The sequence below is a fragment of the Solanum dulcamara genome, chromosome 5 (genome assembly GCF_947179165.1).
Source record: "Solanum dulcamara chromosome 5, daSolDulc1.2, whole genome shotgun sequence".
In the NCBI taxonomy this organism is placed as follows: Eukaryota; Viridiplantae; Streptophyta; class Magnoliopsida; order Solanales; family Solanaceae; genus Solanum; species Solanum dulcamara.
In genome coordinates, this window is record NC_077241.1 from 10672274 (window position 1) to 10695675 (window position 23402).

At 32.9% G+C, this 23402-nt stretch overlaps 1 protein-coding gene across 1 annotated transcript; it reads right to left on the reverse strand.

Annotated features, from left to right (window-relative positions):
* Positions 1-22097: 22097 nt before the first annotated feature.
* Positions 22098-22856, reverse strand: LOC129890418 (uncharacterized). Its single transcript, XM_055965975.1, has one exon. The coding sequence runs from the start codon at positions 22697-22699 to the stop codon at positions 22277-22279; it is 423 nt and encodes a 140-aa protein (XP_055821950.1). The 5' UTR covers positions 22700-22856; the 3' UTR covers positions 22098-22276.
* Positions 22857-23402: the final 546 nt, after the last annotated feature.

The window sequence follows — 23402 nt, forward strand, 5'->3', positions numbered from 1 at the left end:
ATAGTTGAAAGACCTCTTCTGAAAGAAGGACTTGTTGCCCTTACCTTGCCCCTTCTCATTGTCATGTCAGTTGGTTTGGCCTTCTTGATCAAGTGCTCTTCTCTGTTTTTCTTCTTATCATTCTTAACCCGCTGAACATATATCATCATTCTGGAAATATCCATGTCAGAAATCAAAAATGATGCCTTGCTCTCCTTCTTTACATATCTGCCCAAATCAGAGATAAATTTCCTCATCTTAGACCTCATATTTGGAACTATATATTTAGAAATCTGTATGAACTTAAGGTTGTATTCCTTCATAGTTAGCCCCTCTTACTTTAAATTTACGAACTCCTCTACCTTTGCTTCCCTCAACTCTCTAGAAAAGAAATAATCAAGGAATGCTTCCTCAAACTCGTCCCAAATAGCAGGCTCTGCATCCTCACTCCTACCTTTTTTCCTTTAGATATACCAAACATTAGCAATATCCTTGAGCTGATAGAAAACCAACTCAACCTTCTCAATCTCAGTATCATGCATTTTTTCAATATTTTCCATATCTCATCGACAAAGTTCTAGGGGGTTCTCCTCAACCTTTGAACCCGTGAAAACTGGTGGGTTTCTTCTCAAGAAGTCTAAAATCTCGTGGCAGTAGTTGGCTCTTGAGAACTAGAACTAAGAGCTGTTGAACTCTGGCTACTATTTTGGGTTTCTACCAGCTGAGTGAGCATAACAATCACTACTCAGAAATTGGCCTCTGAAGTTAGTGCAAGCTGAGTAGTAGGTTTTTGTTATGCCTCAGTAGACCTTGCTGGTCGTCCCCTAGTTCTTACTCCAAATGGTGGGGGCATCTAAGACTGTGGGATATCGGTGCTGGCGGCGTTCCTTTGGCTGGCAGTACATTTTGGAGGCATTATCTACAAATACATAACACATAAATTAGGAATGAAATTTTAGAGTTAAACTCTTTCACACGAACTCAGAATATGAAAAAGTGAAATAATTCCTAATGTCCTATAGCCTCCTGATTATAAGTGTGGTGCACAACACACCCATAAGTAAGACTCTACTGGACACGGCTTCATAAATACCCTAGAACTCTTGAACTCTGTTCTCTAATATCAAGTTTGTCATGTCCTGAGAGGGTACCCTAGGCATGACCAGCATTCGGAGACCATTGCGGGCCCCAAGCGAACCACTTGGTCCATTGACTCATCCAAACTCTCAGCGGAAAATGTAATATAACTAAAAAGATAGATAACTCAAGTGGGCACTCAACACCTCATTAGTAATGAAATGATATATTAAAAATACTCAAACATAATATAACCAAACATCATATACTCAATAGTGAAATCAAGGTTTAAAACAGAGTCTGAAAAGAAATCCATCTAACTCGATTCTGACACTATCCATGAAGCCTCTAACACAACACTAGAAAGGTGCCAAGATAAATCCAAGTCTACCTCAAATGACTATCCATGAATAATGAATGAAAAAACATAAATGAAACCATCTGGATACAAGAAGGTCTCACCAAAAGCTGGACTGGACTTAGTCTTTAATAATGCTCCTGTTGAGGACATCTATCACCTGTATCTGCATCATAAAATTATGCAGGTCAAATGACATCAATACATGAAGTATACGAGTATTCAATATAGCTAAAAGAAACTTACTCAAAGATACTAAACTCAACTCTACTCAACTCAAAAGACTCACTCTGAAATAATTCACCTCAAATAAGCAAACGATATATACAAAGAACGCTTTAAAAGATATGAATATGTAGATGTAGCTCAGTATAAAAAAATATGATATTTTATTTCATTAGAGAGTTTCTCTAACCAACAACCATCACATATGAGCTAGTGACGATACAACGAAGCGATGTCGTTACCACATCTATCTAATACCTTGCCAAAGTAATGGACATCAACATCTATGGATCCAATCATCTAGTCCTGTTTTTAGGACAATAGAGGAAAAATCTATCCTACATTGGATATGTAGTTATGGGGTGTGAGTCTTTCAAAATCTTACCCAACTCGGTTCTCAATACTACTCCCAAAATATTCGCTCATATTAACATCATCATTTTGTATCATTAGACTTTTATTTAAACCTCAAACTCATCTCAAAACATCATCATCATCATCATCATCATCATTCCCTCTTCATTAATCATTACTAGGCTTGGTTAAAACAAAACATCATTTACGTCGTCATCAAATTATCTTGTTCAAAATCCTCATTTAACTCTATTTCGATTTCATCAAACTCATTAAAATATGCTTCATCTCAATTTGAAAACAATATTTTATGCATGAAAATCATTAATCTCGACCTCAAGAAATACATGGACAAATTATAACCATAACTCAACTAAGGTTTATGTGGATGAATGCATGGATATATGTTTCAATGACTACTCAACATTATGGACATCATCAATACAAAATTAAATGTAGAAAACTTTAAGGAAGTATCAATTGACATCAAGAACTCAGTTCTAGACCTAGGGAAAAACTCAACTCAAACTCAATTTTGAAAAATTAAATGTTGGGCACGTGGACAGACTCAGCCCAATGCTCTGAGTAGCCTAACATACCTGGAAATTGAAGGAACAATCAAGACTTGAAGGAATGGCTTGAAACTTGGAACCCTAGCTTTTTCTCCTCTCCAATCTTTTTTCTCAAATAATCTAAGTGTTAGATGAGGGTATATATGTATAGGGTACTGATAAGGGACTCAAAATAGTCCCAAAATCTCAAGATTTTGATTTGGAAAGTATGGGAAAAGACCAAACTATCATTCATAAAATCCAACTCTAGCCTTCTACGTGTCATTCTTAAGAGTCGTCATTTTTTCTAGGGGTCGTAAGAACCATTCGTAGGAACTTTATCTACATTCCCATAGCTAATAAGATGTGATACTGAAGTCTATGACTCATTTTTATGAGTCACAAGAATTTCTACAAGTCGTAATCAAGACTCGTAAAAAAGACTTTAAAGAATGAAATTTATAAGTGTTCAGAGGTTCTACGACTCCTTTCTACGAGTCAAAAAAAATTCTATGAGTCGTAATAAATACTCATATAACATACCCCAAAAAATTGAAAATTTTCTAAGTATTCGGAGGTTCTACGAGTCGTCTTTATGATTCGTACAAAACTCTACGAGTTGTAGAGTTGAATTATAACTTTTGATGATCTGACAACATCTAGTAAAATGGTCATAACTTTTTACCTACGAACTCAAACTGAGGTAAATTTGGTAGAGTTGGAAAGAAGACTCAAAGACCTGTAATATGATCATTTGAAGTTGGCCCAAGTAAAATCTTATATCTAAACTCAATCGGTAAGAAAACTTTCAACTCAACTTGTGCTAGAGGATTATTGTGACCCTAATTCATTTCAAATACACTTGAAACACTAAAGAATCAGTCATGACAATTATATTACAATTAGAATTTATTGGATTCGGGCCTATACTCTTACAAATAATGGTTTGGCTCTTAGCATAGAGAATTTTCAATGTATTATAATGAATCAATAAGTTTATGCAAAAATCAGTTTACCCATAATGTAAGGATCCTAAATATACCTTTTTATCAAATACGGAGTCCAAATCAATAAAACTCTATTTTTCCTCAAGAAATTTACAGATAGAGAAAGAAGCCAGATGAACAAATCATGAGAAAATACTGAATTGAAGGTTGTATACTAATATCCATATTATATCGAGAATAAATGCACAAGAATTACTCCAATCCGAGCTCTAGAACTCCCGATATGCTCAAAATACCAAATGACCACAGTCTGAAATTTATATAATTGTACAACACTATTTTGCAACACAAACCAACAACTTAATTTTTTAATAAAAGAGCTGTAACTCCCTCATACGGTAGAGAAATGACCTGATTTATTTTCCTAAATGTCTTAAACAATGATATGGCCTGCTCGTTCAATCGAAACTCAATTTTGCAGTCGTTTGCCTAGTCAAATATTATTTCTGGTTGGTAAATAATTATTTTATATTTTTTGATGAATGTCCGATCTCGACTTAGCGAAAATGCATAAAACATTGCAGATCAGTCCTATAATTCATGCTCCATTTGGTACCAAAAAATCGGTTTTGAAAACTTTAAGCCTTTAAAATCTCAAAACTTTCAAAAACTCAACTTTTCAAAGAATTTTTCAAAACTAAATTCGAGAACTGTTCAATCATGAATTGGGAAAACTACAGTCAAAAATGACCTTCGGGGTTATTACATCATCCACCACTAAAAATGATGTTCGTCCTCCAACATAAAGAAGAAGAAAGAAGAATAGTCGACGTTACCAAGAGCCCGAGGTAAAGTTTTCAAATCCGGTATTTGCTAACCCAAGTAAATTCTTTCTTAGACCATGTCATCAAGATCAAATACCAAAAATGAACTTCTAAACCAAAATTGAAAAATCTACAAACTAGGAGTGATTACCAAACTAGAGACTAATCCATGAACCAAACCTGAACCCAAACTCTCTAAATCACAACACAATCATAGAAATGAACCTTTTTTGCACATAACTATGAGAAGATTCTAAACTACTATCTGCTAAAACCCAGAGTGAATCCAAAACCAATCACCAAACACACATGATGCACAAACTCATCACTGATCTTAGTTAAATTTCTTTTTTTTAACATAATTCTTCCACGAGTTTTAGCTGTAAACACCTGATCATTAGAAAATGCATACTCATGAAGGGAGAACCCAATTAATTTGATCCAAAAAAAAGACGACCAAGTAATTACCTAGTTAACAATGCACCCAAGCATACAGAAGCTCTAATAGGGTTGTCGGGATGTTAGAACAATAGCTGTAATTGTAAACAACTTCTAAAAATGGCAGAACTAGGTCCAGTAGTCCTCTAAGTCAATCACATATAGCTGAAACATGTCCCCAATAATAGAATAAATAACAAGACTACCGAGAAATTCAAATTCTCCATGATAGACCTCATATAAGCACTCTTAAAAATACTCCCTATATAGTATCCATGGTTAAACATCCTTCAGTATAAGACCCCGAAAGTTGAAATATCAGAATAAGGAGAAATTTTAGGAAAAGTAAATTGTGCCAGTTTGTACGAGTTGACCTACGAGTCGTAGGAACTTCTACGGATCATAAGAGTGACTCATAGGCTTGATATTTGGGTTGAAAATTTTACCAAGTGTAGGATTGAGTCTATGACTTAGTTGATGACTCGTAGTGTATCTTATGAATCACAAAAGAGAGTCGTAGTGTTAAAGTCTTATTTCTGAGAAATGAGAAGCCTCAGTACTTTTGTTACGACTCAATAGGATGAGTCATAGAAGAGTTTATGAGTCGTAGATGAACTCATAGGGTTAGTTCTTGAGTTTTGATTTTGACCTAGTGAAGAGGAAGATTGACTAGTAAACCAACGGCTTATAGACTCATTGAAAAGTCGTAGAAGGCCATTCGTAGGGTCTCTGATCAGTTTAATGATGGGTATTTTCATCCTTTACCATTATTGGTTCAATGAACTTGGACTCGTTTTGGGTATTATTCATGACCTATAACTACTCAAACCCTTCAAAGTTTCCCTAGTTTCACTCATTCTCTCATAATCACCCAAAACTCCCAAATTCCTCTCCCCAAATTCTCTTAAACTCAAGAAAGAAGAAGCTAGGGTTTCAAGGAGTTCTTCAAGGTTTCCAAGCTTTCTTAGGTCCTTGATTACCAAGTAATGTTGGGTAATCATCCATGTAGATCCAAAAGTTCCTTTTTTTCAATCAAATTCAATTTCAATGATTCTAGGGTTTTACTCAATTTACATTGGGTCAATTCAATTATGATTATAATTGTCTTGAATACTTATATTATATATGAATCAATACCAATTGCATGATTTAAAATTGATTTACAAAGACCATGGATGGTCCTATTTTCAAGTATGATTATAAACTTATGATTTGAGAATTTTGACATGAATTATGTACAAGATATTATGAGTCAAATTATGATTATATGTATGTTTCAAAGTATGATTTATATGCAAGTTTATGGCAAGAGGTGACTTAGGATCCTTAAATAGTGACCTAGGAACCTAATACTATTTCTTATGAAAGTAAGATTATGATGATGGAAGGCATTTACTCATATTACATTTATGATATGAAAATGAGCTATTCCATGAACTATGAACTCTATGATCAAGATTATAAATATATATTAAGTATGATTTTCAATATTTGTATTCCGTGGAATTGACCTACAGGGTCCTCTTATAAAGTCTTTAGTCTCATAACTACATGCCACCTTAGATTGCCTTTATGGCCTAGCTAGTGGAACCACATAGAGCACATGTTCATGACCCACCTAGTAGGGTAGAGTTCTACCTTGGCAAGTAGGGCTTTATTTTCCCCAATGTATGGGTAAACATTGGGATTCCATGTTGTGGCTCGCATCGTCTTATTTTTGATTATGGTTCTATCCCACCTATGTATGCTTTTCTAATGTACTTCTCATGATTTTACTTATCTCTTTCAAATGCTTTGATCATTTATGATTTTTACGCATGTATTTTCCTATCATATATGTCATGTACTTCACTCGATTATTTCATTACATATTTTATATATTGCATGGCATTCCCTCATACTTAGTATATTCAAAAGTACAAGCGTATACTTTGCCTACATTGTATAAAAAATTTAGGGTTAGATGACCATTCCACTCCTCATCTTTATGGCTAGGTCGAGGTCTATTTCCTAGAGTTTGGTGAGTCCTTATTCATTGAGGGTGAGATTTATGACTTCTTTTCATTTTGAAGATATTTTTCTTATATTGAGGGTGAGCTAGAAACATGTCTTATCCTCCGCCTATCTTAATACATTAGAGGCACTGTTGGACAAAGTATATGTCGAGTCTATGTTGTCTAGTCCATTTCTTATTATGATATTATGTTTGGACTTCTCGTTTGATATTCCACTTATTTATGGTTTATTGTTTACCTTATGTATGCTTTTGATATTCTAAGAGGTTAGGTTAGAGCTCCTTGTGGTTTTGATCGCCGTGTCGCACTAGGACCTAACTTGTATCGTAAAAAACTTGGTATCAAAGCACAGGATTTAAGAGTGTCCTAGGAAGTGTAAAATGCCATATCGAGTAGAGTTTTTTTCATAGATGTGAAGCGCGCCACATCTATGAATTGGAGACTATGAGTGATCTTAAGAAAATCTCACTTCTTTCATGATTTATCTCAAGCAATAGTGTGGTAATCTAAGTCTTTCCCTTCTAACAATTATTCTTTGTGATTTTCAGAAAATGCCTCCCCAAAAATCTCCCATATGAAGGAAGGTTGAGGAGTAGAAACAAGCTCCAAATGATCCCTTGAATGGACAAGTCTCACCTGCCGATTTCCAAGCAACTTTCCAAATGTTTGCTCAAGCTATGATGGCACAAGACACCCATTAGGTGGTTGCTCCCTAGAACCCAAATGTGGGTACGACAGCGACAAAGGTTCGTGACTTTATGAGGATGAATCCTTCGGAGATTTGGGGTTCCAAGATGGGTAATGATCCACAAGAATTTGTTGAGAGTGTTCATAAAATTATGGATATAATGGGGGTTAGCCCAGTTGAGAGGACGGAGTTGGCTACTTACCAATTAAAAGGCGTTGCTAGAATATGGTTTGATCAATGGAGGAGTGAGAGGCCTACAGATATGGGTTCCGTGAATTAGGAGAAATTTAAATGAGTGTTTCTTGATCATTTTTTTCCCATTGAAGTTGAGGAAGGTCAAGTTACAAGAGTGCATTAACCTCAAACAAGAAAATATGAGTGTGAGGGAGTATGCCCTCAAGTTCACCTAATTGTCAAAGTATTCTCCATTTATGGTTGCCGACCCAAGAGATCGTATGACCAATTTTGTTTTGGTTATGTTGGATTTGGTATCTAAGGAGTGCAAGACGGATATGTTGATTAATGAAATGGATATATCTGGACTCATGACCCATGCGGAGCAAATAGAGGATGAAAAGCTAAGGGGGAAAGTAAGAGAGTCCAAAAAGGCATGGAATAATGGTGGTGATTTTTCTCATTCTATGCCCGAAAATGGTAGGCATCCTTTATTTCTGCAGAGATTTCAAGGCCAAGGTTCTTCTTAAGCTTCTGGCCAAAGGTTTGATAGAGATAGAGTGACATACTCGAAGGTTCAAGGTAGAGGTGTGAATGGTAGTGGTACTACTTTTCCCAAGTTTGCTAAGTGTGGGAAAAATCATGGAGAAAAGTGTTTGATTGAAATATGTGCTTGCTATGGATGTGGCAAGATCAGCTACAAATAATCCGAATGCCCATATGTTGCTAATAGAGGTAGAGAAGGTCATTCTCTAGGCTAAGTTTTTCATGGAGGGCAAGTGAAACAAGGTGCCCAAGTTCAACCAAAAGGTTGTCAATGCTATAACATGTTCTATGCTCTTCATGCTAGGCAATATATGGAGGAGACTTCGGATATTATTACGGGTATGTTACGGGTCTTTAAATTTGATATATATACATTGCTTGATTCGGGTGCCAACTTATCTTTTGTTACTCCTTACCTTGCTATGAGATTTGATGTGTGCCCCAAAATTTGTTAGAGCCTTTTTCGATTTATATTTCTATTGTTGATTTGGTGTTAACCAAGATGGTTTATAGAAATTGTCCTGTATAGGTTTTGCATAAAGTTATTTCTTGTGATCTTGTTGAACTTGACATGAATAATTTTGATATTATTCTTGGTATAGATTGGTTACATGCCTCATATGTATCTATTGATTATAGAACCTATAGGGTCAAGTTTCAATTTCCTAATGAGCCGGTTCTTGAATGGAAGGATAATAATTCGGTGATTAAGGGTCGATTCATCTCATTTCTAAAATCTCAGAAAATAATTTCTAAGGGGTGCATCTATCATATAGTGTGGGTTAGTGATATTGATTTTGAAACTCCTACTCTTGAGTCGATTCCTATTGTCAATGAATTCCCTGATGTGTTTCTCGATGATTTGTCCGGTGTTCCTCCGGAAAGAAAAATTGATTTTGGAATAGATCTCCTTTCCGATACTCAACCTATTTCTATTTCTCCTTACCGTATGGCTCAAGTGGAATTAAAGAGTTGAAAGAGAAATTGAAGGAGTTGTTGGATAATGGTTTCATAAAGCCAAGTATTTCACCATGGGGTGCTCCCGTATTGTTTATAAGTAAGAAGGTTGGCTCATTCTAAACATGTATAGACTCCCAAAAATTGAATAAGGTCACCATAAAGAACAAGCATCCAATTCCGAGGATAGATGATTTGTTTGACTAATGGCAAGGGGCAAGTTATTCTTTAAAATTGATCTATGTTCCGATTATTAATAATTAAGGGTAAGAGAGTGTGATATTTCCAAGACAACATTTCAAATAAGGTATGACCATTTTGAATTCTTAGTCAGTCATTTGGGTTGACTAATCTTCCACTATCTTCATGGATTTGATGAAACAAATTTTTAAGCCATACTTAGATATGTTTGTGGTAGTGTTTATTAATGATATCTTCATTTACTCCCAAAATGAGGAAGAACATGTGGTCACTTGAGGATTTGTTTGCAAACTCTAAGGGACAAAAAACTATTTGCCAAGTTTAGTAAGTGTGAATTTTGTCTAAGAAAAGTTGCATTTCTTAGACATGTGGTGTCCGGTGATGGAATTAAAGTTGATCCAAAGAAAATAAAGGCAGTGAAGAATTTTCCTAGACCATTGTCTTCTTTGGATATTAGAAGTTTTTTGGGCTTAGCCAAATACAATAGAAGGTTTGTTAAAGGGTTTTCTTCTATTGTTTCGCTTTGACTAGTTTGACCTAAAAGGAAGTAAAGCTCTAATGGTCGGATGAATGTGAGAAAAGTTCTCAAATATTGAAGGATCATCTTACGTCAGCTCCTATCTTGACATTATCAAAACGCTTAGATGGATTTGTGGTCTATTGTGATGCCTCACAGATTAGTTTGGGTTATGTTTTGATGCAATATGTCAAGGTTATAGCATATTCCTTAAGGCAATTCAAAGTGCATGAATGAAACTACCCAACTCATGATCTTGAACATGCAGCTGTTGTATTTGTATTGAAAATTTGGCATCATTATCTTTATAGGGTGCATGTTGATGTGTTCACTGACCACAAAATCTTGTAATATGTGTTTAGCCAAACGGACTTGAACCATAGGAAAAAGAGGTGGCTTGAACTACTAAAGGACTATAATATGAGTGTGTTGTACCATCCAGGTAAATCTAATGTTATAGCCAATGCTCTTAGTCGGTTGACTATGAATAGTGTTGCCCATTTGGAGGAAGGTAAGAAAGAGTTGGTTAAAGAAGTGCATAGATTGGCCAGTTTAGGTGTTCGTTTGGTTAATTCTAAGGATAGTGGTGTTCTTGTGCATAATGGCTCAAAATCGTCTCTTTTGGCGGATGTTAAGGCAAACAAGACCATGATCCAGTTTTGGTTGAATTGAATAAGTCAGTTGCTGAAAAATCCATTAAGGCTTTCTTCCAAGAGGGAATGGGGTACTTCATTACCAAGGTCATTTGTGTGTGCCTAATATTGATGGTCTAAGGAGATTGATATTGTATGAGGCTCGTAGGTCTTGATATTCAACTCATTTGGGATTCACTAAGATGTATCATGATTTGAGAGAAGTGTATTGGTGGAATAACATGAAAACGGACATAGCGGAATTCATGTCTAGGTGTCCTAATTGTCAACAAGTGAAGGTTGAGCATAAAAAAATAGGAGATTTAGCTCAAGACATTGAGATTACTACTTGGAAATGGGAAGATGTGAATATGGACTTTATGACAGATTTGCCTCGTACTAGAAGTCAACATGATTCTATTTAGGTTATTGTGGACCGAATGACTAAGTTGGCATATTTTCTACCAATTAAGACTTATTATAGTGTCGAAGCCTATTCTAAGTTGTATATTCATGAATTGGTAAAGCTTCAGGGTGTTTCCTTATCTATTATATCAGATTGAGGTACTCAATTCACTTTATATTTTCTAAAGTCATTCCAAAAAGGTCTTGGTACGAAAGTCAAGTTAAGTACCACTTTTCACCCTCAAACCGATGGTCAAGTCGAAAGAATGATTCAGACTTTGGAAGACATGTTGAGGGTTTGTGTAATTGATTTCAAAGGAAATTAGGATTAGCATCTAGCATTGATTGATTTTCCTATAACAATAACTACTACTCTAGCATCCAAATGGCTCCTTTTGAGGCCTTGTACTATAAGAGATGTAGGTCTCCAATTGGGTGGTTTGAAGTTGGGGAGGTCGCTTTGTTAGCATCCGAGTTGGTGTTTGAGGCTATGAAAACATTTAGACTTATAAGAGAAAGGTTGAAGACCGCTCAAAGTCGGCAAAAATATTATGCTAATGTGAGAAGGAGATTGTGGGTGTTAAGGAGAGCTTGACCTATAAGAAAGTCCCGATTGAGATTTTATACCGGCAAGTGAGAAAGTTGAGGCATAAGGAAGTGGCATCAGTCAAAGTGCTATGGAGGAACCAAGAAGTTGAAGGTGCTACGTGGGAGGCCGAGGCGGACATGATAACACATTATCCTTATCTTTGTCCTTTCATCCCCGATCAAGGTATTTATTTTCCTCATGATCTACGTCTGCAAAAATTCCTACATTCTAACTTTTTCTATTTTATTCATATGCATATATGTTCATAAAGTTGATTTTAAAGTCATGTTTTATGCCAAGTTTGAAAGTCTCATAGTTTATGCATTTTCGAAATGTCATTACATTTATGTTAGGTTGCTAGTCCTTTTTCTAGTGTCCGTTCTATGCTATTTGAATCTCATTTGAGGACAAATGATCCCAAGGAGAAGATATTGTAAGATCCTGAAAGTAGAAAAGTCAGAATAAGGAGAAAAGTTAAGAAAAGTGAACTGTTCCAGTTTGTACGAGTTGACCTACGAATTGTAGGAACTTTTATAGGTCATAGGAGTGACTCGTAGGGTTGTTACTGGGGTTTAAAATTTGACCAAGAGTAGGATCAAGCGTATGACTCAGTTGACCACTCGTAGAGTCTTTTGTGACTCGTACAAGGGAGTCATAGAGTTAAAGTTTGATCTCTGAGAAATGACAAGCCTCAGTACTTTTGTTATGAGTCAATAGGATGAGTCGTAGAAGAGGGAGATTGACGAGTAAACCTTACTACTTGTAGACTCATTGATGATCGTAGAAGGCCATTCGTAGGATCTTTCGATCAATTTAATAAAGAGTATTTTCATCCTTTCCCATTATTGGTTCAATGAACCTGGACTCTTTTTGGGTATTATTCATGATCTATAACTACCCATACCCTTCAAATTTCCCCTACTTTCACTCATTCTCTCATAGTCACCTAAAACTCCCAAATTCCTCTCCTTAAATTCTCTCAAACTCAAGGAAGAAGAAGCTAGGGTTTCAAGGAGTTCTTCAAGGTTGCCAAGCTTTCTTAGGGCCTTGATTACAAAGTAATGCTAGGTAATCATCCATAGATTCCTTCCATCTATGGAGTCCCAAAGTTTCCTCTTTTCAATCAAATTAAGTTTTAATGATTCTAGGGTTTTATTCAATTTGCATTGGGTCAATTCAGTTATGACTATACTTGTCTTAAATGCTTATATTATGTATGAATCAATACCAATTGCATGATTTAAACTTGATTTACAAAGACCCATGCATGGTGCTATTTTCGAATATGATTATAAACTTATGATTTGAGGATTTTGACATGAATTATGTACAAGATATGATGAGTAGAATTATGACTACATGTATGTTTCAAAGTATGATTTACATGCAATTTTATGACAAGAGGTGACTTAGGATCCTTAAATGGTGACCTAGGAACCTAATACTATTTCTCATGAAAGTAAAATTGTGATGATGGAAGGCTTTTACCCACATTACATTTATGGTATGAAAATAAACTATTCCCTGAACTATGAAATCTATGATCAAGCTTATAAATATATGTTAAGTATGATTTTCACTATATGTATTCTGTGGGGTTGTGACTTAGCACCGAATGATGCTTGAGATGGAGGATCGACCTACGGGGTCCTTATATAAAGTCTCTAGTCTCATAACTACATTCCACCTTAGGTTGACTTTATGACCTAGCTAGTGGATCCAAATATAGCACATGTTCATGACCCACCTAGTGGGGTAGAGTTCTACATTGGCAAGTAGGGCTCTCTTTTTCCCAATGTATGGGTAGACATTAGGATTCTATGTTGTAGCTCGCATGGTGTTATTGTCAGTTATGGTTCTATCCAACCTATGTATGCTTTTTTAATTTACTTCTTATGATCTTACTTATGTCTTTCAAATGCTTTGATCATCTATGATTTTTACTCAAGTCTTTACATATCATATATGGCATGTACTTCACTCGATTATTTCATTACATGTTTTATATATTGTATGACATGCCCGCATAGTTAGTACATTCAAATGTAATAATGCATACTTTGCCTACATTATATCAAAAATATAGGGTTGGACTGCTCCTCATCTCCGTGGCTAGGTTGAGGTCTATGTCCTAGAGTTTGGTGAGTCATCATTCATTAAGGGAGAAATTTATGACTTTTTTTTCATTTCAAAGATATTTTTTTGTATTGAGGGTGAACTAGGGACATGTCTTAGCCCCGCCTATCTTAGTATGTTTGAGGCAATATTGGACAAAGTATATGTCTACTATATGTTGTCTAGTCCATTTCTTGTTATGATATTATGTTTGGACTTCTCGTTTGATCTTTTTCTTATTTATGGTTTATCGTGTTACCTTATTTATGATTTTGATATGCTAAAGGGCTAGGTTGGAGCCCCTTGGGGTTTCAATTACTATGTCGCATTTAGGGTCTAGCTTGGGTCGTGACATTTAGTTATCTGATTTCCATCTATTTGATTCCTCTATGCATACGATGTCTAATTTGATCACCAACATAACTCAAAACACATCCAACTCATCAAAACCCAACATATTCACCATAATTAGATAAGTGAAACCAAAAATCAGATGCCAACGAAATATCATGACCTTACTGATCCTCTACTCATGCTTCCAAAACCATCATTAGTACCAAAATTATGTGGAATTCACATTGCCACCCTCTGTAACTCTAAATTATGTCTTCTTCTTTTTTTTGAAGAAAAGATTTCTATCTTCCCCAAGCCTATTCTAAGCATTCCATGTTGGAAACTAGCTATACTCAAGACCGATAACACTAATTCCAAATCTTTTAGTGCTTTTCTCCCGAGCCACAAATATTACATTTGAAACCAATATCATTCATACGCAAGCCTTCAAATGACAAATATTAGAGAAACTCTTGATCACCTCATACCATAATTGCATAACTTTTATTCACCACCAAGTGTTTATATAACTCATCATAATAGTCTGCGTAGCTTCCATCAACAAAGTAGTACAAATCCAGCTCAAAATCTTTAATAATCATATAGAACTGTAATTCCTTCCTATAGTGCATCTATAAGTCACCTACCATAATTTGAATAATGCAACTCATAATAAAAACGTAGAATCTCTCATACATAACTGTTTGTCACCTAAACAAAAATCAAATCTTCAGAAAAGTAGCTGATAATCTTTCATAAATTTGTGCCAAACCATCCCACCTTGCATTGGAGTATCTAAACTTAAAGGTGAGAATCCATACAATCCTCAATTTTGAACCAAAGATCTATATGTGATGTCTTTTTTCTTTATACTTCTCAATTCGTATCTATTATGCAATACTGGTAGGACATTTAAATTATTAACTCATATTCATGACCCCATCCCAAATGCTTGAACTCTTTGATGCGTAAGACTCTTGTTTCTTTCCTTAACTCATCATCATTATTATTCTTTTGCCAAAAATCCATAGCATATTACCTTTTACTCTAAACCAAAATCGTCAAATGAAACACTTTATTAAGCTTTTTAACAATCAAAAGTAATAAAATTTACAACCCAAATCATTCATATGTCTTTCCAAATGCTCAATAATCAACATAATCAATTATATCTTATCTTACCAATCCATACCTTAAAAAAACTACTACCATGAATGTGGACTTACAATGAAAAACTTGAATTCTGATTCACACCATGAAAACAAATTCTCAATATAATCATGTCAACCCAAGTGTCATACCTTGCCATAGAGATTAGACAGGATCGATACATTCGATCCACCACTATAACTTTTCTTATAAATAATGCTTAACTCAAGCGTCCAAAGTTATAGCCACTTGATTTCTTAAACGAGAATGCAACATTAAACCGCATTACTCGAATAGGTGAAACAACTGATAACTCATTAGATGTCTCCGCTTCCATATATCACTAGTACCATATGGTTAGCATCCTCTAGATCCACCACTAGAATATATCATATCCACTGAGAATATCGTACTCAAATAGTCCACACCTTTCTACCTATTAAATAACTGCAATACTTTACCAAAGCATTTTAGTCTCCAGTCGAAAACGATATACACCACCCCAAAAGCCAGATCGATAGCAGAAGTAACACAACCCATAACTCTAACCAAAGAAACATAAGTACGATCGTAGTGGTTGTATTATTACCCTTCCTGATATACACCCACTCTATGAAATGAAGTAGAAATTTTGATCTCGATCGGCGCAACTTCATTCTCATCATACACTACGTAGCCCATCCCTTTTATGACAAACTTCACTAACTATAGCCTCCAAAGTCACAACGCTATCAACGTGGTCATTCTCTTAATTATACCATTCTCCACTATAAAACTACTTCACATATCGTATAAACCACACAAGCGTCATTCCTTCTGTTGAATAATTGACCGGAAGGGTAAGACGTTCATGAAGTCTCCTAATCATTGTTCATCCTTCTATACTATCATCTCAATAAATATTACTGGACCACAACCTTACTCACTCCTTTTGAATTGCAATGCTTTCCAAGCCTGTCCATACATCTGTTCCATAAGTCTACCACTTCCACCTTAAATCCTGCTCTCATACCAAAATGATACGATGACATCTCATCTGCACACACATAGAAATAAGCACAATTTATCACTATAAGTTAGAGAACGGAGCAAAGTGATGGAAATTAGATTGAACAAAAAATGCACGATAGAGAATCAAGAAGTGAAGATCTTTTCCTCAAAGTCAACATAGCCTCTCAAAGATAAGTACAAACGTCTCCATACCGATCCTAGAGACTCTACTTAGACTTAGATTGTACATATGAGACTTATGAACTTGGTACTTTGATACTATTTTGTCACAACCTAAAACTAGGTGTGATGGCACTTGTCCTTTCCCACCGGGACAAGTCACTTAAAATCCAACGAAAATGGAAATAATGTTGAAGTAAGGAGATAAAAGACAAAAATATAAGCAAAAGATTTCAAATCTAAAATACCCCCAAAACCTTGTTGTCACATGCATAAGCCTCTAGTAAAACATCACTGGAAAATAAGTACAAGTCACAATACAATTGTCACTCAAATAGTACAAAGCATAAGTAAAAGGGATAAGGGAGACCACTAGGCTTCAACAGCTACATCTCAAGTTACCTCAAAGCCTTAAAGGATAAAATAGAACTCATACATAGTCCGGGCTCAGGACCTACACATGTGTAGAAGTAAGGAGTGAGTATCAAACAATACGGTAATCAGCAATCCAATAACAAAACCAAGCAAATCTAATAGACACTAGAACTCCTTTTCATCTCAACCAAACCTCATCAACTACAAACTTGCACAGAAATCACCTACATTTCACAATGCACAGTTCAAATATGTTCCACAATCACTGTTAAGTCATCACAAGACAGAAATCACAAATATCACATTAATCAAACACAAGAGTCGATACACCACAAATAAGTATGCAAGGATACTTATTCATAATCAATAATCGAGCATTAGTCACATTCGCCGGCAATGACCTTGACATCACACTCTTTTTTTGTAATGACCTCGGCATCACACTCTCACCGGAAAAGACCTCGGCATCACATTCTTGTAGGCAATAACCTAGGCATCATACTCTCACCAGAAAAGACCTTGACATCACACTCGAAAATAACCTCGACATAGTATTAATCGAGTCTCATCACAATATTCCAGAACCAATGCAAATAAGTATGTTCACATAAATAATGAGAGAATGATAGTGTTCACAGTCATAATGCAAATTATATTAATGAAATTCACTTCACACAATCAATAATATAACATCAATAAGTACATCATATAAGTCATCAAGTCTCTATTTCAATAATCCTTTATCACGCTTAGGATCAATCGACGGTCAAGTATATCTAGTCAATTTCAGAAACGCTCTAGATGACGAAAAAGAGGCATTAACACATAAATGACTTAAAGGGTCATTACAACTCTGATAATTGAATTTGATGTAATTAAGTGTAATTACACTGTCTTACATGTTTGGTTGGTCATGTAATTACTTGATCAGCAGGGAATTAGATATAATTGGCATAGGTAATTACACTATCCAATTCTTAGGGGAAATGATAAATTGTTGGTAATTATATGGTGTAATTACAAATTGGTTACTTTTTTATTTCTTCCTTTATTTCTATTTTTATTTTATTTTATTTTATTTTATATTTTTATTATTTTAAATTCTTTTTATTTTCATTATTCTAATATTTTTTAAAATATTATTTTGTTATTTTATATTATTTATATTTTATTTCTTATCATTCTCAACCTTTACTTCATGAGATTCACTGTAATTTTTTGTATTTTTTTTATTCAATGTTTAGAGTCATGTATTAACATAATTTTGTTAGTATTATAATTTTTAAATTAAAATTAAATTCATTATTGAATAAAGTTTTAGACTTACACTTTTCTTTTCTTTTAAATCATATTTATGTACGTTATGTTGAAATTTGACATAAGAGTAGTATTATGTTAAACTTTGATTTTGAATTTAGAAATTATTTTATATTTTCAGTTTTATTATTTTAGTAGTATTGACTTGATATTCCACATTGTAAGCCATTTGTTTTTTAGTTAGACTTGATAGATTAATTTTTTTTCAAATATTCTAATAGTTTTATGACATTATATTTATAATATTAATACTTTTGTCAAACATGCATTTTATGATGTTCAAAGAAATCTTTTATTTTCATGATATTTCATGATTCTTTTTTTATAATATTAGTTAAGAACGTATGTTTATTAATTAATATATTTTCAAAAGACAATACGCATCTTAAATATTTAATTTAATATCATTTATAAAGGTTCTTATTGTGATTACATTTGTGCAGTCAAACATTATACTTGTAATTATATTGTGGCAAACTAATATGTTATTATAATTACTCAATTTTGTAATTATTATCCTAGTAATTACATCAATTTTAATTATCGAGTGACTTTTCAAACAAATCCTACGTGAATACAAGAGAGGAATTCGATCTTCTCCTCTAAGTCTTTCAATATTTACTTTATAGTTTTTATTTTATACCATCTTTACCTTTTTTACAACCTCTCTCCTCTTGGGTACAAAGTGTATTTTTTTAATTTATAATGAAGGCTGTATATTAGTAATGCCGGATATCTAGTATTATTGATTTGGTTTAACTGTATTTCTATTGATTAAAAATTATAATATATCTCAAAATTTTATGTGTTATTTTTCAACTAAATAAAAATAGAAAACTTAATCAAAGTGTTTCATAGAATACTTCAAATTATCTATGTTTTAATAACCAATACTAATTGTGAAATGAACTTTGATTATCTTTTTTTTTTCGTAATATGTTTATCAACTACTTGAAAATAGTATCTTTGGAATTGTCAAATACAAATTATTAACCTTAAAGAAAAACTGGAAAACTATTTTGATAAAAATTCTTATAGAAATAAGGAGTTGTTAGAACTTAGAAGAAAATGTTTTATTTCCCTAATGGTTCGTCTCTTACTCCACATATCTTGCGGTTTAAACGAATTTTTCCTATTGAGGATTTGCTCATATAAAAATATTAAGGTGTTGTTTGATTGAGAAGAAAATTTTAAAAAAAATGAGTTTGCAAAAAGTAAACTTCAAATATTTTCAGTTTCAACTTTTAAGACTTTTTATTCTCAAAACAGATTGTAAGTTAGCGTTTGATCCAAATTCGCAAATATTCCTGGCGAGCTATTTTTGGGTGAAGTTTTGGTGAAATTTCACCATGCGTTTGACCATAAATTTTTTCAAAAATATTTGATTATTTCAAAAAATATGATTTATACTCGTAAATTCTAAAAATTATTAAAATATTCATAAGTTTGTATTATCATTTTATAATGAACATATTCCGTTAAAAAATAACTGTATAACATAATTGATAACAATCAACAAAAACAGAATAACAATATCGTTCAGAGCAATACATTAATCGCATACTCAAACTTGTCACTGATTTAGTTGGAATAATAATCCATTAAAAATAAATTGTTCTTTTTTCTCAATGCTGTCACTCAAATTATAACTCAATTTTTACGGAGGAAGTAGATATATATTAGTTAGAATAATTAAATGTTGAGTATTTTCTTATAAAATATAAAAGTTTGGGTAATTTTTAAATATTTAAAACTTTTAACTATTAGAACTTGACCCAAATACTAATTCTTTTTAGTATTTGAAAATTTGGGATATTGCTAAATATACTTGTCACCCAGTATGGCCAAACATTACTTCTCAAATTTTTTCCAATTTTTTTCAAAAATATTTGTGACCAAATGGACCTAAGATTTTCCTAATTTCCAAATAATAAAGAGGAAATTTTTGAAATTTCTGTAATGTCTAGACTATAGACTAGAGGCATGTCCTCTAGGCTATTGCAACATGTGCTATTTCATTTCCACACATGACAAATAGCTTGGTCTCGCTTATACTCTCAAAGGGTGTTTAGTACGAAGAAAAATATATATTTATGTTTTTAGATAATTATGATATTTGGGAGAGTTTTTTTTTTTTTTAAATAATATTTTCTTGAAAACTAAGTAAAGATCAATAAATAAATATAAAATATAATGTCTAAAATATTTATATATAATTTACGCAAATATTATTTTGATTAATACGAGATGCTAGAGGAGTGGGAGGTGGTGGGGATGGGGTTGGGGGGGTGAGGTGTTTTATTAGACAATTAGTTTATAATGTTATTTGTAATGCTTGTTTTGTTTATTTATATCAGGGAATAATGCTTCTTCTTTTCTTTTTTTTCATTTTTAAGAGAGAACATCTTAAAATATCACTAAATTTTAAATTGGGGCGGGCATAAATATCGAAAAATTGAATCGAATCGAACCAAAATAATTTGGTTTTTCGATAGGCTTGTTGTGCTTTGTCCCTTCTGTGGGCTTTTATCGAGGAAAACAGGCTTGATAGGGCCAAGTCTGTTTTGGATCGGTGTTGGTTCTTTTTTTCAAAAACTTCGATTCTTCAGTTCGGTGTTCAGTGTTAGGATCACAATTTTTTCTAATTTTTTATTTCAATTCCTAGCCAATATTTTCTTTTTATTTGTGTGTTTCAGTAAAGTCAAAGAAGTTTATTACATTTCATCTAAAAGTAGGAGCTTACTTGAATTGACTTTTGACTTATCACTTATAATCAAAAGTCATAAGTTAGAGCCCCGTTTGGATTGACTTAAAAAATAGATTTTAAGTCAATAAAAAAGTCAAATTTAAATGACTTTTAAGTCAAAAAATAAAAGGTAAGGGGAAGCCTACTTTTGATTTTAACTTATTTTAAGTCATTTTAAACTTATTTTAAGTTATTTTATATTTGTCAAACACTTTCAGAAGTCAAAAACTAATTTAAAAGTAGATTTGACCAACTTTTAAGCCAATCTAAATGGGCTCCTTGTCATAAGCCAAAAGTCATCAGTTATTAAATTTTAACTTATGTTTTTGACTTATTTTTATTAATTTGACTTAAAAATAAGTACAATATTTTTTATTTTATCCTAACACTACAAAAATGCTAAAAACTATTTTGGCTTAAAAATAGGGTTGTTTAAAATCGAACTGAAAATGATAACAGGAAAAAACTATTGGTTTATCGATAATGTGTTATTGATTTAACAGTTTCGATAATGATTTTGATTTTTTTTAGTTATTGGGTTGTTGGTTCTTAATGATTTTAATTTTTTTTAACGGATTAACCGATAATCTGATAATAAATTAAATAATTATATTTATATCTTTTGATATATAAAATCCTTGACTTATAGTTCAATTTTATACTTTTATTTTTGACTGTTTCAAACTCTCACTTATTCTACAATGTGACATGTTTGCTTTTGAGCAAAATGTAATCTATCAACTCGTGTGCATAGTTCATTTGATTTGTCACCTTGTTTCTACGTAATTTTCAATAAAAAAAATTGTGTCAAATCTTAACGGTTAAAATGAGAACCGAACCAATAACGATCAATAACCGATAAATCAATAACCGATAAGTCAATATCTTAATGGTTCTATAACGGTTTAACACATCTATAAATCAATAACCGATAAGTCAAACAAATAAACTTCAAACCGAATCAAATCAACCGATACGCAACCCTACTTAAAAACATCTAAAACAAGTCAATCCAAATAGTTTCTAAATAACACGAAACTCCCTCTAATCTATATTAGTTGAATTTTTGAGGAATATTTTATTGTTCAAAATAATTGAATTTTTCAAAGTTCAAGATGAATGTTTGAACCTTTTTTCATATTTATCCTTTCATTTATTAAAGTTTTATATTTTTTAAGATATACAATCTGTAAGCATAATTAACAAAATTAATTTAATATAATAAATATTTGTTAAAAAAATATGTCAAGTTAACATGAATCAAAAAAATAATAATTATTTTCACCAGCTTCAATTTAAGTGATATATTTTGTTTTTAAATATAAACTCAACATATTGACGGAAGAAGAATTGCAACTTAAAAGAAATTAATCGAGTTAGACTTTTGAATAAAGAAAAATGCCACAAAATTAGGACGAAAAGAGTGCATGAATTTTTGACCACCAAAAGAAAGAGAAAATAGTTTCACTTATACATTTCTTTTTCATTACAGAAGTTTAAAAAGAAAATGATATTATTAAACAAAAAAAACGGAAAAGGAAAAGGAAATGGTAGTTAAATTATTAATACTAATGAAGAAGCAATCCCACCGCCCTCAATCCTCGAACGCAGAGACCGGAAAAGCCTTAGAAATTCCAGAAGGGGTAGCAAAAGTAATTTTCTGAAATTCAGGGTCCTGAATAGAAATATCAGAAACTGTTATCCAGATCAAGAGTTCCTTACTTTTTACGCCGGTGAGTTTCTTCATCCGGCGATTTTCAAGGAATCCGGTGACCTCAGTATCGTACCAGACAAGTTTTCCGATTTTCTTAAACCGGTTTTCTTTTGCCTTCTTCTGTTTCAGCCAGACGAACCCGGTTTGCTTATTGTGGCCTATTTCGATTAGATCATCCAATGGGAGAAGTCCTTTTGGCATATTGATTTGCTCGAGAAGTTCCAGAGATTTTTGTTTGCAGATCGTTGGATCGGTGAAAATCTCTGCATTTTCACGGTGATTTTCTGTTAATTGAGATGACATTCTCGTAGAAAAGGAAAAGGAAAAAGGGAATTTGGATTACTTCTGTTGTGTGCGAGAGAGTGGAAATGAGTATAAGGAAGTATGTTTTTGTGAGGAGGATTATGAGAATTGATGCGCTTTTATAGGGACAAGTGAGTGTTTTTTACGAAAATGCACTGGCAAAATAAAGTGTAAAATATTTGGATGTATATTTTTAATGTTAATTAAATAATAATAATTATAAAATATTATTTCTAGAGTATTTATTTCTAATCTAGTATAATTATATTATGGAATGAGGTAGGGAATGAGGGTTTGAGGGTGGAACTTTACCAATTGCTCCAAGGCTCACCTTCATATATATATATATATTATGTTTTATTCTCAATATTAATTATTTATTTCTTAAAATATTTTTAATAAATAAGATAAATATAAATTAAAATAAATATTATGATAAAAATACTTATATTAATTATTATCCTTAATAAATATGTGAAATATAAAGTGAACCACAAAAATAATAAAAGATTATCCCATCTAGAAAATACGCCATTTATGTGCACTACTTGTTTGAAGTTTAAATACTCTTTTTTCTTTTTGTGAAACTCAAAAACTCTTTTTCTCTTTCAAAATTTAGAGGAATTCGTTGGAATAAAGTGAAATAATTTTTCAGAAGAAAGTAAAACATGGTAACTTTATTGGATAAGGGTTTTCGTCATTG

Coding starts and splice junctions, on each gene's coding strand:
- LOC129890418 (XM_055965975.1), bottom strand. CDS start 22,699: ATGTCATCTCAATTAACAGAAAATCACCGTGAAAATGCAGAGATTTTC.